Below are 17,348 nucleotides of genomic sequence, written 5' to 3' on the forward strand. Positions count from 1 at the left end.
CTTTTTAAAAAAATAATAATGATGATAATGTAGGTGTGTATAGTATAAATACATAATTTGAATATCCAGAGATGATATAGACACATATATAAAATCTGTACAGCGCGTACAAACGTCTTTTTGGGTCTATTTTGGGTCATAAAAAAATGATCGGAGTCGCTCATTTTGTTTGAAATACCTTTTTTTATGGTCCTTGCAGAAAATAAACTTAATCCGATATTAGTAAGGGCGTTTACAAAACATTTAACTTTGCTTTAAAATTTAGGCCTGAATTCTGTGACAAAGTTGGATGTTTTATAAATGCTCTTACTGATACCGAATTGAGCTTATTTTTTGCAAGGACCATAAATAAAGTACTTTAAATAAAATGAGCGGCTCCGGTCATTTTTTTAAGAACTAAAACAGACCAAAATAAGCATTTGTATGCGCTGGTATCTGTACCGGTAGCACCACTCATGAATATCTATTCAGCAATTAGATATTTAGGTTTAGATTAATTTTAGAGTATTTTAATGAGGAGTGATTTATCTCTCTCATTTTCGCTAACGGCATTCTTCTTTGTGTTTATGTCATGTTTATGTCAAGGAATGGAGATAAAAGAAAAAGATGATGCCATTAAAAAAAGAGTGGCAAAATCACTTTCCTATTTTAATAGATGGGATAACATTGGGCACAAATTTCTACCATCTGGTAGTTCAACTTGCCTCTGGGGAAACTGTCCTTTTTCACCTTTTTCATCTACAACATTTTCATCCCTTCTTTTCAAAAATTGAATGTTTTCTCTCTCCCTCATGTATCTACACTTAAAAAATCCACTGCAGTTATTGGTGTCGGCGATAATTGCAAGAGAATATGGTTATGGTGGTCGCCCGACATCGTGGAGGTCTCAACATCAAGTCCCATCGGGCAACTTGAGAAGCTGCGTGAAAGGGAGGAAACTGTACTCATGTTTCTATTTTGGGTTCCCATGATCCTTTTTTTTGGGGTAAATACAATTCTAGATCTGATGGCAACGGACTTACGTGAATGCTTTTGTTTAGTTGCTTAACAGATTAAATAAAATAACAAAACATATTGGGCTTGTTCAATTCGTTTTAGGTTTTGAAGAAAATTTGAGTGCAGAGAGATAGAAAAAATGTATTGAAAATTGTGCGCATGGATTTTAAAGCTGCCAAACAAACAAACCCATTAGTATTTGAACCTTGAATTATACTTAAGCCAAGTTTTAGTGATCAACGAAGCAATACGAAACTAAAGCAGGAATTGTATACCTATCTGTGAGGACTTACTTTTATAATGGCATAAACAATTTTGTTGTATTCTTGCAGGGAACGAATGACAAATAATTGTCCCTTCTCCTTCTTCCTTGCAACTGAATTTTTTTTTCTTGTTGCCTTTATTTTGTATTCATTGCTTTGGCAAGGCAATCTCATCCTCAAGTCAATTTTTATATATCGTTGAATTTGAAGAAAGTGAAAATGCTTGTAGGTCGGTCATGCACATGATAAGTCTTGTCGGAAGACTTCAAGTTGTCGTTTCTCCTCCATCTTAAAGGAATTGGGATGGTGCCAGTTTCTTAGCTTAGGAAACTTATATGATCCTGCTTTTGAGTTTATCGATAGTGATACCGTTTGGTTGACCGCAAACGTTATGCTTTTGGAGGAGTCTTTTTTGAGAGACAATTCGGATTTTATAAATACTGATTTTTCAAGGCATGTGTTAGGGGAGGGCAATAGTTTGTATTGGAGGATGCAAAACTTTAGATCATTCATGGTTGTTTTAAAAAGAATCAGAAATTACTAGCCTTGCATTTCAAGTTGGAGGACATGGCTTTTACATATGTAAGTTAATGTCGATAGTTGGCCATGAAATTTGTTTTAGATGAGAAAACCACAAAAAAAAAGTTTTTTGAGAAAACCATAAACAAATTCCATGACCTACTAACTTAAATATGTAAAATTCACATCCTCCAACTTGAAACGTAGAGTTAGTAATTCCTAGTCTTTCTAAAACATCCATGAATGATCCAAAGTTTTGCATCCTCCAATACAAACTATCGCCCTCACGTAGCAACATATGCCTTGAAAAATCAGCATCTATAAAATCCAAATTATCTCTCAAAAAAGTTTCCTCCAAAATCACAACGCTTGCAGTCAACCAAATGGTATCACTATCGATAAATCCAAAAGGAGGATCATATAAGTTTCCTAAGCTAAGAAACTCACACCATCCCAATTTCATTTAGAGTGGAGGAGAAATGACCGCTTGAAGTCTTCCGACAAGACTTATCAGCATTTTTCGTGTGTATGACCTGCAGTTGATATGAGAAAAAATAGTTGCAAGCATTTTCAGTTTCCCCAAATTCAACGAAATACGAAAAGTGACTTGAGGATTGAGATTGCCCTGCCAAAGCAATGAATACAAAGTAAAGTCAACAAGAAAAAAAATTCAGTTGCAAGGAAGAAGGAGAAGGGAAGATTATTTGTTATTCGTTCTCTTGCAACAAAACTATTTATGAAGCCATTATAAAAGTAAGCCCTCACAGATAACTGTAAGCATAAAACTACTGCTTCAGTTTTGTATTACTTGATTCCATCTGCTAAGAAACAAAACAAAAGCACAGGTAAGACTCACATAAATTAGATCAAGTAATTGGCACTGTAAACCAAAAAGTCCTAAACTGTGGCACCCCATAGCCAGATTGAGGCCGGGTTTTGGAGGAGAGTCCCGGTAAATATCTGGATGAGTGGTCATGGGTCTCACATCATTTTATGAATGCTAAGTTCAGTGCTATATACAATAGATCATACCCCTATCTTGTATAAAACATTTTAAAGCTGTGAGGACGTCAACGTTAATTCGAACTTCACAGTTAAATGTGTTTGTCCTGCAGCAATGTTGGGATGGGTGACCTACTGGAAAGTCCAAAGAGCTTGGGCGACCTACTAGATGACAAATGGATCATATTTTATCATGCATTTGTGACACAATGACACATCACATGGTATACAAAAATGCGGTAACCAAGAGTGGTCACCAACATATCAGGGAAAATGATTTTCACACTCTCTTTTTGTCCACCGACACTTCCTTTTTGTCATTTATTCAGGTGAAATTATTGAAATACCATTGCCTCTTGAGTCACCTTTTTCATATGAAGGGTAATTTGATACTTCCACATGAATAAAAATACAAAAAATTAATAAAAGGGAAGTGTTAAAATTATTTTCCAAATGGTGAGAATATATGCCAGCAATTCATCATTGGAGACTTATGTACCATCAAGAACGTGCGCTCGCACATAAGTGCCACACTATATTGCAAATTGCAGGAACAAAGGATGCCCTTTGTAAAATTCTCTCATCCTCAAGCATCTCCAATCAAGGATGTCAAATTTAACATGGTATGTCAAGTAGATGAATTGGCATTTTAGCCAAATTCCAATCAAAATGTCAATTGTCTAGGTGTCATTTGATATCTCCCCTCTCATATCAAATGTTATTCCCTTCGACGTCTCTTTTTAAGTGTCCCATTTCGTAACTCTAACTTATTAAAAAAACATTTTTCATTAATTTTTACCTCCACTTTCTCTCTTTACCCTCTATGGAGACATTATTATTGCATTTTTACTCACTAACATTTCAAAATGAAATCTATTTATAGGAGCAAAATGAAAAATTCACAAACTTTTATCCACTAACTTTACAAAATGGACATTTATTAAGGGACAACCCAAAATGAAATACTGGACTCTAAAAAATGGACGGAGGAAGTATCTTTGATTAGGGTTTAGGTAACATACTTAAATAATAAATTTGGCTTATATATTGGTTGGAGTAGGTATTTAAAAATGCCGAACTTTAACATGTCAAATTGTTACATAGGCCTTCAAAAAAATTCACCATCCCCAATACATTTGAAGCTAAGAGCATCTCCACGGGAAGAAGCAAAATTTTACCTCAAATATGTACTTTGGTTACTTGTGTGGCAAGTTGAAGAGATATGTAGTCCAAGAGCCTCTTCAAATTTTAAGTTTTGTATCTCTTTGGTTTGGTTTGGTTTGGTATCCTTTTGTCCAAGATATTAACATTCACCAATAGTAAACACTAAATTTGATGAGGTGACAATGGAATAGTATTTTCTCTCTCTTCAAAATTGGAGAGAGAGAGAGAGCGCTACACCAAACTAATATAGCAAGGTTGCTATCACCTTTTGATAGTATTTTGCTTATGTATCTCTTCAAATGTAATTTGAATTTCATCTTGCTAACCTCCCTTCTTGTAGTTTGGTTGGAGATGCCATGCCATTTTCGATTTGATGATTTTCATTTTGCTTATCTAAGTTGTCTATACAGAGAGTAGTAACTTGAAAGTTATTGCAAATTGACAAGATTCCCATGAGATCGAATGTGATCTTGGTACCTCTTTTTAATAAGGAGCATATCTTTGTCTATTTTTTAAAGAGAGAAATGGTCATCAATTTCGTTGCTCTTTTTCGAAGTATGGGTCGGACTCAAGTCCTGTCCAGTTTAATTGCATCCAGTCCTGTTCAGTTTTGGATTTTTGTGGACCGTTTCAGATTCATAATAATGATCGAAATCATTCATTTTATAGAGCTCGTAATTTGAATCTGAACCGTTCATTCTTTTTTCCTATACACTTTTATTGTTGGGTTTCATGTACCCTACCTTTTTCTCTTTTTTGCTTCCTATTATAATTGTGCAGCAAAGGAATGCTAGGTACAAAGAAAATTTACCCCGAAAGTACCCCGAAAACAGCAATTAATGGTTGAGAATCACTTTGATGATTGTGTCACACACATCAAAGTGAATCTCAAACACTAGTTGATCTTTTCGGGGTAGTTTCGAAATAAATTTTCTTTGTCCCTAACATTTCTATTGTGCAGCACGAAGGGAATTCGGTTTTTGCTTTGAACCATTTATTTGGACTTTCTGTACAACCCATACGCACGTGACTATCCAACCCATAGCGTGCCTTACCAAATTTCTTCTTTCTGTCCTCGTCATCGATGACCATGACCCACACAGCTCTCACACTTGTATGCAAATGATCGTAACTAGTGTGTGCCAGTAGATTATAACGACATAGTGACCGGAGTTTGAGAGAGAGAGAGAGAGATGGCTGCAGATCTGTTCAAGAAACAGGGAGAGGAGTACTGGAAGGGTAGACCCAGTTACCCAGAAGAGCTGTTCCGGTTCATTGCATCCAACACACCTTCCCATGACCTTGCTTGGGATGTTGGCACCGGTAGCGGCCAGGCCGCCGCATCTGTGAGTCCTCCTCCTCCTCCTTCCTCTCTCTCTCTCTCTCTCTCTCTCTCTCTCTGTAATTCTTTATACGTTCTTTCAGCCTTCCTCTAATGTTTGATTTTTGGCCGTAATGGATCTTTAGAGAATGATCTCTATTCTGATACAAGCTCGTTTTCAGCTAGCTCAAATCTACAAGAATGTCATAGCCACGGACACGAGCCAAGGCCAATTGGATTTTGCACCGAAGATTCCCAACGTGCGATTTCAATGTACCCCACCCGACATGTCCCTATCCGAACTCAGTAATATGGTATCAGAGCAGGGAAGCGTCGATCTTGTGATGGTGGCTCAAGCCCTGCATTGGTTCGATCTCCCAACGTTCTACAAACAAGTCAACTGGGTACTCAAAAGGCCCCACGGAGTCATCGCCGCGTGGTGCTACACCGTCCCGGAAGTCAGCGATCGCGTCAACTCGATTTTCAAACGGATCTACTATGTCGATTCGAGAGCGTATTGGAGTTCGGGCCGGAACTTGATTGTGGACCAGTACAGGAGCATCGATTTCCCGTTCGAGCCCGTGGACGGAGCCGATCACACTGGCCCCTTCGAGTTCAAAACCGAGCGAGTGATGGATTTGGAAGAGTACCTCGCGTACACCATATCAGGGTCAGCGTACCAGACGGCGCGCGACAAGGGTGTGGAGCTCTTGAGTGATGATGTGATTGAGGAATTTAAGGAAGCTTGGAATGAAGATGGGAATGACAAGAAGGTTGTTAAGTTTCCTACTTACCTAAGGATGGGAAAAGTTGGGGAGTCTAAATTGTATGACTAATTATTCTCATTTAGATGAGTGTTGTTTTAACTTGAGTTCATTTTGCTTGTCATTGCGTTGGATGTGGAGTTATATTGGAACAAGTTTACCATGAATAAACTTTAGAATTTTAGTCGATTTTCGCCTTTCCTACCGCCAAAAAAAAAGTATGTACACTTAGGGGGTATTTGGGAGGCAACTTTTTGGCTTTTCATTTTTCACTTTTTGCCTTTTTGACTTTTGGAATTATGATCAGAATATATTTTGTATTTGGTAGAGTGTTTGGATGATATTTGCAAAATGCATTTTGCAGTAGGAGTAGTGTTTGGAAGATATGGAATAAAAATGAATTATGGATTGATTTTTTACTATGTTGCCTCCGGTTATTAATAATGGTGTATAATGTATATAAATAATGTTTTAATTAATTTTTTTTAAATGTACTTCCGAATTGGACTAGTGCATGAACTGAAATCACTGGTGTATAAAGTACATTTTTTAATTTTTTTTAAATGTACTTCCGAAATTGGACAGATAACGTTGATATTTTCAAGGGCAAAGTGGAGATTATTCCAAAAGGGAGAGGATAGGGTGGTCTTTTTGGCATGCCAGAATTCCAAAATGGGAAAATGACAATTCAAAAAGCTCCTTTTCCCTCATTCTTGGTTTTATTTTAGAAACATCAAAACCCAAAACTCATTTTCCTCAAAAACCATTTTCCCTCTTCTTGCCAAACACCCAAAACCCAAAAATTAGAATTAGAAAATGTAAAAATGGCCCATCCAAACACCCCCTTAGCACGTCGGTATATTAGTCATTGCACGCAGGATTCTCTGGTACCCGGACTAATAGCAAATGTAAGAATTTTGCTAAGGGAGGGCATTTTAAGAAATTTATTTGGATTTTTGGTGGTGATGATAAAATTCTGCCGCTGGCGTTGGACTTGGGTGAGAGATGCTCTAAAGAAAGAATTCCAAATTGCAGCAAGACAGAGCAAATGAGAAGCACGATTCGAACAAAAATCGCGTACCGTATGCCATACATTCGCCAATCAGAACATATGTGTAACGGACTCCATAGAGTGGAACTGTGGATGAGAGAAGGTAAGTTACCTCGACATTGTGATTGAAGACTTTGACTCCCAAGGACTCGAAAGCGGATTTGCGGGAGGATCCGAGGTGAGCGGTTCAGATCCTAGAGGCGCTTAAGGCGTCCAACTTGATGAAGCCTCCGGCAATGCTCTTCGCGATTCTACCGGCGCCAATGAACCCTAACTTGTACGTGTCGATCGGTATTGGAATCGGAACGGAAACAACCCCTGCCGCCATGGCCGCTGCTCTTTCTCTCACTATGTAAATTTCTTGGTGTCTCTTTCGAATGGGAATGAATTTGCAGGCTGGTCGGTCTTTTGGAGAGAAACGAACTCTCAAGTTCACCTAAATTCCTTTGGCTTTTAGTGTCGTATCGTTACATTTTTTTTCAAATGTCAAATACTCATACAGTTTTTAAATTTTAACTACCACTGGGCACGTGTGGTGCATGTGGTAAGTCACAGTAGTACATATACGCTTGATGTGTACCTTCATTCATCTATTCTAGTTTATCTATTAATTCTAGTCTATTTTATCAGTAGTATATAAAGGGAGATGAGCTTTTGATGTGATCTGTTTTATCCCTCCGTCCAAGATATTAACATTCACCAATAATAAACACCAAATTTGATGAGAGGAGAAAGAGACTAGTATAGCAAGGTTGCTATATCCTTTTCTTTTTTTTGAACGGCGAAAAAAGATTTATTAATAAAAAAAAATTTTCTTTATTTTTTTTTTTTGCTATCTCCTTTTGATAGTAGTAATTTGATTTTTCATCTTGCTACCTCCCTTGTTTGTAGTTTGGTTGGAGATGCATTAAGTAGTAATTGAATTTAGACTTTACAATTGCCATGTTCCTTTCCCTTATTTATTTATTTATTTAATTTTTTCTTGTTTGAATTAGAAGTAGCAAGCTGGCGTATTTAGAGATTACTTTGGGATTGTCGAAGTTGAATTTTTCGTGCCGGCTTTTCTTTTCCTTATGTAAAGCTTAACGAAACGTCACCTAACTAGCTAGTAGTACTATTCTTTACAATTAAACAGTTGAAAACATAACCACAAGTTCTCAGCAGAAGTTAATGAGGTGTTAAGGTTAGCACAGAGCGATTCTGAGATTATCCATAATCCTAACTCCAATATTCTGTCTCTCGTAAAATTCGAACCTTGATCACCACCGGATGAAAGAGATGAATTACCAAATTCTTTCTCTAGTGGAAGTAGCCAATTTAATCAACCCATCTTTGGTCAAAGAACGACGGCCACACTTACGCAATCCATGACGTATAGTACTGTAACAACGAAAGTTCAGTGTAACCAGCTAGCACACCCAGTCATCTATCTGACGTGGCAAAACTATTTTTTTAATAATTCAGATGTTCAGTCCAGTTTGCACGCACTTTCACTAATGTTGAAAATCAATTAGTTTCATCACCCACTTACGGACTTCTAATTAAATTCAAAGCAAAGCTCCATATGCGCAATTGATCTGAAGGAGTTTATATCATTTGAAAGTTTGAAACATACAACAACCAATTTCTCATCCTATGAAATAAAATTGGGTATAACTAAGATATTTCAATATGTACCAACAATTAATCTTGTGGAAATACGACAGTACAATGGAGGCTTGTTTTTTCAGAATGCTATTTCATCGCCTCAAAACAAAATCTCAAAAACTACTGCTAATTTATCTTATTGTTAACTTTAGAGTCATAGGATTGTCGAAGTGTACAAAAATTACTAGGACTCAGCATACTAACTTAATTATTAAAAACTATGGATTTGAAAAACTTAGAACGGTATCATTATATCGATCATGACAGAACACAATAGTTGTTCCTATGCCATATGCAAGTAGTGTGTAGAATAATTATTGGGTACTTCCGAACTATCTTGTGACGTCGCTTACGAGATATACTTTCAACGCATAACTTACAACGAAATAAACAATGTGGGTTACACATTAGTCTTCCACTAATCTAACCAAAGATGTGGGTCACATTAGTCTTCCAATAATCTAAGGGAAAATGACGGTCAATGACGTATTTTGATAATTAATACCGGACACAGAGGCTAGGAGCCTTTAGTCTTGGAAGAAGACGTATACCAATTGCTTTCGTACCCGTGCAGTGGAGACCAGAAAGAATGGCTGTTACTCTTGCTGGCTGTGGTCTTAAAATGTGGTTGCGTTCTATATAAATGGAATTCGGACCAACCATTGACCCAGATATTGAGAGAGAGAGAGAGAGAGAGAGAGAGAGAGACATGGCGGATTTGTTCCACAGGCAGGCAAAGGATTACGCAGAGTCTCGGCCGAGTTACCCAGAAGAGCTGTTTGAATTCATTGCCTCAAAGACTCCAAATCACGACCTTGTTTGGGATGCCGGCACCGGCAGTGGCCAAGCCGCTAAATCTGTAAGCCTCTCTCTCTCTCTCTCTCATTGTTTAGAATGATGGATTGTCCGTTTGTTTGAAGATGCTACTAGTGTGAAGAAATATATAATCTAAGATCACTGAACACATATAATTTTGTTGGACTAATAGTTCATTATAGTGGCAAGAGCAGAAGGCAGTGGCATTCGAAGCGTTCGGCTCAATCCTCCAATTCCGTCCAGTTTTCAGCATCTTCGAGTTCATCCAGGGCCCAGATAATTGGCCGGAACATTGATCGGGCTTCGATAGCTACATGAACAAATCATTCGTGCAAAAAAAATAAATGAACCATGGCAGTCCATTTTTTCCTGCACTAGTGCTGTAATTTGTCCATATAGCTATTGACGGACGATAAAAACAGATTTTTGGCATGAAGATTCTTCTTTTTGAGTTCTACAAGATAAACGATCCAGATCACCCTTGCAGGTATAAGAGGGCCGGGCAACAAATGCCGAAAACTGGATGGGAATTGAGGATTAAAGACAACGGGAGCCCAATGCAGTTTCTTTTGTCCAATGGTTTTTACTTGTGTTTGCAAACAATCTACTTCATATTTCAGTTACTTTCTATAGAATTTTAATCCGAAAGAGTCGAGAATTTTTTTTGAAAAAGGCCACCAGCCTGCGAAAAAAAAGAGGAAAAAAAGAAAATGTGATGTCATAGAAAACAGCCTCGTATTGTTGTACCAAAATAAATGTGATATATTATGTGAAAATCACCTGTCTCATAAAGTAAAAAATAAGTACTTAAAAAATAAAAATCTTATTGGAACAGGGCCTAACAATATTGCAAAAAAAAAGATTAGGGGAACAGGACCTAACAATATTGCAAAAACATAAATTTGCAGCTAGCAAAGCTGTACAAGAATGTGGTAGGCACAGACACGAGCCAGGAGCAACTTGACTACGCACCCAAGCTCCCCAACGTGCGATACCAATGCACCCCTCCAAACATCCCCATGTCTGAGCTCGAATCCAGCGTGGCACCCCCGGGAACCGTTGATCTTGTCACCATAGCCACAGCCCTCCACTGGTTTGACCTCCCCACCTTCTACCAGCAAGTCAAACAGGTTCTCAAAAAACCCCATGGCGTCATCGCTGCCTGGACCTACACCGTCCCTGAGGCCAACAATAGCATTCCTTTGGTCAATGAGAAATTCGACGCTATTTTCCGACAGTTTTGCGCTGACTTGCAGCCTTACTTTGACCCTGCAATTAAGGTAGTGGAGGATAAGTACAAAGGGATCGATTTCCCGTTCGAGCCGGTAGGTTATGGGGCCAACCACACGGGGCCGTTTGAGTTCATGACAGAAAGGGTGATGGATCTGGAGGACTTTCTCTTGTTCATAAGGTCGTGGTCAGCTTATCAGACGGCGAAGGAGAAAGGAGTTGAGCTGTTGAGAGATGACGTGGTTGAGAGTTTCAAGAGAGCTTGGAGTGAAGATGGTGGTGATCGAAAGGTTGTGAAGTCCCCTATTTATCTGAGAATTGGGAAAGTTGGAAAATAGGAGTGAGAGGAGACTCATGTGTGTATTTCTGTAGACCCCACAATAACGTGTGGTACTACGTAACGGTACTCCCGGACTATTGTATGATTTCACGTACTAGAATGCAATATATTTTCGCATGACTTTTCATATATGAAAACAAGTTCTCCATATCATCGATCACCTTGTTCTTGATACAACTTTCATGAGTGAATTCTGTTAATTAAAAGATAAGCTCAACTTTGACTGCAAAGTATCGCCTTGTACGTACTAGCTAGACAATTTGGGATCAATAGTATCATTAGAATGTATCCGAATCTCTATCAGACGATGGCATGTACTTAAAAAACCCCAAATTTCGCTTCATTTAGTATCATTAAAATTCGAGATGAGCATAAATCAGCTCACACTCCTCTGTACGTCACTAACCGAAAATTAGACGATGGCTTGTAATGGTCCGGTTATGTCAAAATTACAGTGTCCAAATAGAGGTAGACAACATAGCATCATTCGTTAGTTTATGTTAGCTTTTTGGATAATGCTATGGTATCTACTCTTACGGTGTCTCCGTTATGCCTCTTGTGATTTTCGGTTATGCCTTTTGTGATTTCGATTATGCCTCTTGTGATTTTCGGTTATGTCACGTGTGGTTTCATATTATACAACACACATACTCACACATGACATAACGTAGAACCATACATGGCATAACCAAAAATCACAAAAGGCATAATCGAAAACTACAAGAGGCATAATGAATGCATCATAAGGGTAGACATCATAGAATTATCCCAGTTTTTTTAATACAATATTCCACTCTAAGGTAGCGTTTCACTAAGCATTTTTTTATTTGTCTTTATTTAAAAAAAATTCGCCATTATTTAGTTTTGCGCGTCACTTTATTTTTGTTTTCCTATTCATCTCGTCAAGACAAAACGGAAAAGTTAAAAATTACTGTATGACTTTTACCCAAATATTTTTGGAAATAAAAAGCTCAACCCCCCCCCCCCCAAAAAAAAAAAAAACCCGGCTTTATATATCTTGAATATTTTAAAAAATATTTGGGTAAAAGTGATAATTTTATACTTTTAATTGAAAAATCAAAAAAAGTGAGGCGCAAAATTAACAAACACGAATATTTTTTAAATAAGGACAAAACAAGAAACAACTCAAAAAACTTAGCAAATGCCACCTAATTATTACTCCCTCCGTCCCTTTTTTAGAGTCCAGTATTCCATTTTGGGCTGTCCCTTAATAAGTGTCCATTTTGTAAAGTTAGTGGGTAAAAGTTGATGTATTGTCTATTTTATCCCTAAAAGTAGATTTCTTTTTAAAAAGTAAGTGAATAAAAATGTAATGATGATGGGTAAGTAGAAAAAGTGGAGAAAAAAGTTGATGTGAAAGGTATAATGATGATATCTTTTTAATAAGTTGAAATTACGAAGCAGAACACTTAAAAAAGGACGGAGGGAGTACTACTATACTTTACAGTTAAACAGTTGAAAACATAACCCCAAGTTCTCAACACTTTTTTTAAGCAAGTAACCAATTTGATCAACTCACCTTTGGTCAAAGAACGACGGCCCCACTCCCGCAATCCATGCATACTATATCAAAAATGCTAGAGGCACATCGGGTGTGGCACACCTCAGCCATACCCCTCTCATATACAGGTGGGGTTCACTGAAACAGACCCCACCTGTATGTGAGAGGGCTGTGACTGAGGTGTGCCACACCCGATGTGTCCCTAGCACCTCTCATCAAGAATTGCTCATATGGAGCTTTGCTCTGAATATGATTAGGGACTCCACAAGTGGGTGGTGTGATTGTTCCCCAACACTAGTTAAAGTATGCGTAAGCTTGTCTGGATACTTGAGTTATTAAAAAAAAATGGTTTCACCATGACAGATAGATGACTTGTGCTGACGAAAGTTCAGTGCACCCAGCACAAGTCATCTATCTATCATGGTGAAACCATTTTTTTTTTTAATAACTCAAGTATCCAGACAAGCTTACGCATACTTTAACTAGTGTTGGGGAACAATCACACCACCCACTTGTGGAGTCCCTAATCAAATTCAGAGCAAAGCTCCATATGAGCAATTCATGACCTCAAGGAGTATAGCACCCAAGACATGTCAATTGAGCCATTATTCAGTAGTCTCGGAGTACATAATATACAGTGTCTGTACTCCTTCTCACATAACATGTGAGACCAACAAGGTGAATTCATAAATAACACGTGGTTCCGGCATTTTATGTGAGAGGGAGCACGGACACTATTCTAAACTCCGGAACTGCTTAATAATTTTCGTACTTTTATAGCCTCAAAAACAAAATGTCAAAAACTACTGCTAATTAATCTTATCGTTAACTTTAGAGTCCTAGGGTTCTCGAAGTGTACAAAAATTACTAGGGGTATACCAACTTAATTATATATTAAAAACTATAGATTAAAAGAACTTAGAACGGTATCATTATACCGATTGTGAAAGAACACAGTAATTGTTCCTATGTCATATTCAAATAGCGTGTAGAGTAAATATTGGGTACTACTGTACCAAAGTATCGTGTAACGTTGCTTACAAGATATATTCTGAGTGCATAAATTACAGCGAAATAAACAATGTGGGTCACATTAGTCTTTCAATAATCTAACAAAAGGGTAGTTGTTTAACAAGCAGAATTAATCATTACGTGATTCATCGGACACAGAGGAGCCTTCTTGGAAGAAGACGTATACCAATTGGCAATTGCTTTCATACCACGTGCAGTGGAGGAGAACATTTTCAGTGCAGAGCGGGTACTACGTGGTGCCCATTTGGTGAATTCGGACTGTCCATTCGGTTTTGGACATCTCGGATTTGGAGAGAGAAATCAGAGAGAGAGTGTTGGGATGAGAGGAGAGAGAATGGTTCAATTTGGACCGTTCAATACACTTTTAGACGGTTCGGATGTGTTGCTCGGGCACCACGTCAGCCAGGTGACGTGGTACCCACCCGGCACCCAAAAATTAGACCAGAAAGAAAGGCTGTTATCGATCATTGATGGCTGTGATCTTGTGATGGTGGCTCAAGCCATGCATTGGTTCGATCTCCCAACGTTCTACAAACAAGTCAACTGGGTACTCAAAAGGCCCCACGGAGTCATCGCCGCGTGGTGCTACATCATCCCGTAAGTCAACGATCGCGTCGACTCGATTTTCAAACAAATCTACTTTGTCGATTTGAGAGCGTATTGGAGTTCGGGCCGGAACTTGATTGTGAACCAGTACAGGAGCATCGATTTCCCATTCGAGCCTGTGGACGGAGCCGATCACACGGGCCCTTTCGAGTTCAAAACCGAGCGACTGATGGACTTGGAAGAGTACCTCGCGTACACCATATCGGGGTCAGCGTACCAGACGGCGCGCGACAAGGGTGTGGAGCTCTTGAGTGATGATGTCATTGAGGAATTTAAGGAAGCTTGGAATGTAGATGGGAATGACAAGAAGGTTGTTAAGTTTCCTACTTATCTAAGGATGGGAAAAGTTGGGGAGTCTAAATTGTATGACTAATTATTCTTATTTAGATGAGTGTTGTTTTAACTTTGAGTTCATTTTGCTTGTCATTGCGTTGAATGTGGAGTTATTGGAACAACTTTACAATGAATAAACTTCAGAATTTTCGTCAATTTTCGCTTTTCCTACGGAAAAAAAAGTACGTACACTTAGCACGTCGGTATATTAGTCATTGCACGCAAGATTGCCTGGTACCCGGACAAATGGCAAATGTAAGAATTTTGCTAAGGGAGGGCATTTTAAGAAATTTATTTGGATTTTTGGTGGTGATGATAAATTCAGCCGCTGACCTTGGACTTGGGTGAGAGATGCTCTAAAAGAAGAATTCCAAATTGCAGTAAGACAGAGCAAATGAGAAGCACGATTCGAACAAAAATTGCGTACCGTATGCCATACCTCCATAGAGTGGAACTGTGGATGAGAAGAGAAGGTAAGGTACCTCGACATTGCGATCGAAGACTTTGACTCCCAAGGACTCGAAAGCGGATTTGCGGGAGGATCCGAGGTGAGCGGTTCGGATCCTGGAGGCACTTAAGGCACCCGACTTGACGACGCCCCCAGCGATATGCTCTCCGCGATTCTACCGGCGCCGATGAACCCTAACTTGTATGTGTCGATTGGTATCAGAATCGGAACGGAAACAACCCCCGCCGCCATGGCCGCTGCTCTCTCTCGCTATGTAAATTTCTTGGTGTCTCTTTTGAATGGGAATGAATTTGCAGGCGGGTCGGTCTTTTGGAGGGAAACAAACTCTCAAATTCACCTAATCTCCTCTGGCTTTTAGGGTCGTATCATTACTTTTTTTTTTTCAAATGTCAAATACTCGTACAGTTTTTTAAATTCTAGCTACCACTGGGCATGTGTGGTGCATGTGCTAAGTCGCAATAGTACATAAACGCTTGATGTGTACCTTCATTCATCTATTAATTCTAGTCTATTTTATTACTCATATATAAAGGGAGATGAGCTTTTCGTGTGATCTATTTTATCCCTTCGTCCAAGATATTAACATTCACCAATAATAAATACCAAATTTGATGAGGGGAGAGAGAGAGAGACTAGTATAGCAAGGTTGCTATCTCCTTTTTTTTTTGCTATCTCCTTTTGATAGTAGTAATTTGATTTTTCATCTTGCTACCTCCTTTGTTTGTAGTTTGGTTGGAGATGCATGAAGTAGTAAGTTGAATTTAGACTTTACAATTGTCATGTTCCTTTCCCTTTTATTTTTCCTTATTTAATTTAGAAGTAGCAAGCTGAATTCCGTTTGACAAAAAAAAAGTAGCAGCGGATCAAAAAAAAAAAGTAGCAGCAAGCTGGCGTATTAGAGATTACTTTGGGATTGCCGAAGTTGAATTTTTCGTGCCGGCTTTTCTTTTCCTAATGTAAAGCTTAGCAAAACGCCATCTAACTAGTATTACCTGGTTGTGTTTGGTTGAGAGTTTAGTTTAGTTTTGATAGTGGATGGAGAGAGAAATAGAGTAATGATTGAAGATAGGGGTAATAATTGGAGAGAGATAGAGAGAGATGGGAAAGTAATAATTGAAAAAATAGAGTAATAATTTGAGGAAGAAATAGAATAATGATTGAAAACAAAACTAAAACTAAAACTAAACCACGAACCGAACAAAGCCTAATTAACAGTTGAAAACATAACCACAAGTTCTCAAAACTATTTTTAGTGCAAATAACCATTTTTTTTGTTAGGCGATATACATCAGTAGAGGTTAGTTGGGTGTTAGAGTTAACACAGAGAGATCCTGAGGCTATTCATAATCCTAGCTCTCAAAATCTTGCTCCTCGTGAGATTCGAACGTTGGTCGCCACCTTCGAAGATTCGAACCTTGGTCGCCACCGAAGGTGGGAGATGAATTATCAACTGCTTTCTCTAGTGCAAGCAGCCAATTTGATCAACTCACCTTTGGTCAAAGAACGACGGCCACACTTACGCAATCCATGACGTATAGTACCGTAACAACGAAAGTTCAGTGCAACCAGCTACCACACCCCAGTCATCTATTTGACGTGGCAAAACAATTTTTTTTTTTATAATTCATATGTCCCATCCAATATGCACGCATCTCAATTAATATTAAAAATTAATTAATTTTACCACCCACTTATGAAGTCCTAATTAAATTCAAAGCAAAACTCCATTTGAGCAATTGATCTGAAGGAATTTATAGAACTTGAAACATACTGCAACCAATTTGTCATCCTATGAAATAAAATTGGGTATAACTAAGATATTTCAAAAAAGTACCAACAATTAATCTTGTGGAAATATGACAGTACAATGGAGGCTTGTTTTTCAGAATGACATTTCATAGCCTCAAAAACAAAATCTCAAAAACTAATGCTAATTTATCTTAGGAAATTGATTTTCGCACTCCATTTTTTATTTATGGCGCTCCAATTTTAACGTGAAGTTATAACTTCATGAATAAAGTAGAGCACCATCAATAAAAAGTGGAACGCGAATATCGATTTCCTTTATCTTCCTAGGATTATCGAAGTGTACAAAAATTACTAGGGGTACGTACCAACATATTAAAAACTATAGATTAAAAGAACTTAGAGCCCATTCCAGAATACCTCCTTAAAAAATAAGTATTTATTTCACATTTCAAACTAAAAAATAATGTAAATGAAAAATAATTTTTTGATTTTTTTTGCACTGTATTAAAGATCTCAATGAGATC

General features: G+C 38.1%; 2 protein-coding genes and 1 pseudogene across 2 annotated transcripts; all 3 read left to right on the top strand.

Moving 5' to 3' along the window:
• The first annotated feature begins 4,965 nt into the window (after positions 1-4,965).
• Positions 4,966-6,218, top strand: LOC131318630 (uncharacterized). Its single transcript, XM_058348541.1, has 2 exons — positions 4,966-5,290; positions 5,448-6,218. Exons 1-2 carry the CDS (start codon positions 5,138-5,140, stop codon positions 6,099-6,101), a joined length of 807 nt encoding a protein of 268 aa, XP_058204524.1. The 5' UTR covers positions 4,966-5,137; the 3' UTR covers positions 6,102-6,218.
• A 3,042-nt stretch (positions 6,219-9,260) lies between these two features.
• LOC131318628 (uncharacterized) lies at positions 9,261-11,290 on the top strand. Its single transcript, XM_058348538.1, has 2 exons — positions 9,261-9,586; positions 10,452-11,290. The coding sequence occupies exons 1-2, from the start codon at positions 9,371-9,373 to the stop codon at positions 11,109-11,111; spliced, it is 876 nt and encodes a 291-aa protein (XP_058204521.1). The 5' UTR covers positions 9,261-9,370; the 3' UTR covers positions 11,112-11,290.
• A 2,738-nt stretch (positions 11,291-14,028) lies between these two features.
• LOC131318633 (uncharacterized) lies at positions 14,029-14,652 on the top strand (annotated as a pseudogene).
• Positions 14,653-17,348: the final 2,696 nt, after the last annotated feature.

This window comes from Rhododendron vialii, chromosome 3a, assembly GCF_030253575.1.
Source record: "Rhododendron vialii isolate Sample 1 chromosome 3a, ASM3025357v1".
Taxonomy (NCBI): Eukaryota; Viridiplantae; Streptophyta; class Magnoliopsida; order Ericales; family Ericaceae; genus Rhododendron; species Rhododendron vialii.

Excerpts from the sequence above, each read along its gene's own strand:
- LOC131318628 (XM_058348538.1), top strand. The coding sequence starts at position 9,371 with ATGGAATTCGGACCAACCATTGACCCAGATATTGAGAGAGAGAGAGAG. Across the intron at positions 9,587-10,451 it reads GTGGCCAAGCCGCTAAATCT|CTAGCAAAGCTGTACAAGAA; the intron begins GTAAGCCTCTCT and ends ATAAATTTGCAG.
- LOC131318630 (XM_058348541.1), top strand. The coding sequence starts at position 5,138 with ATGGCTGCAGATCTGTTCAAGAAACAGGGAGAGGAGTACTGGAAGGGT. Across the intron at positions 5,291-5,447 it reads GCGGCCAGGCCGCCGCATCT|CTAGCTCAAATCTACAAGAA; the intron begins GTGAGTCCTCCT and ends GCTCGTTTTCAG.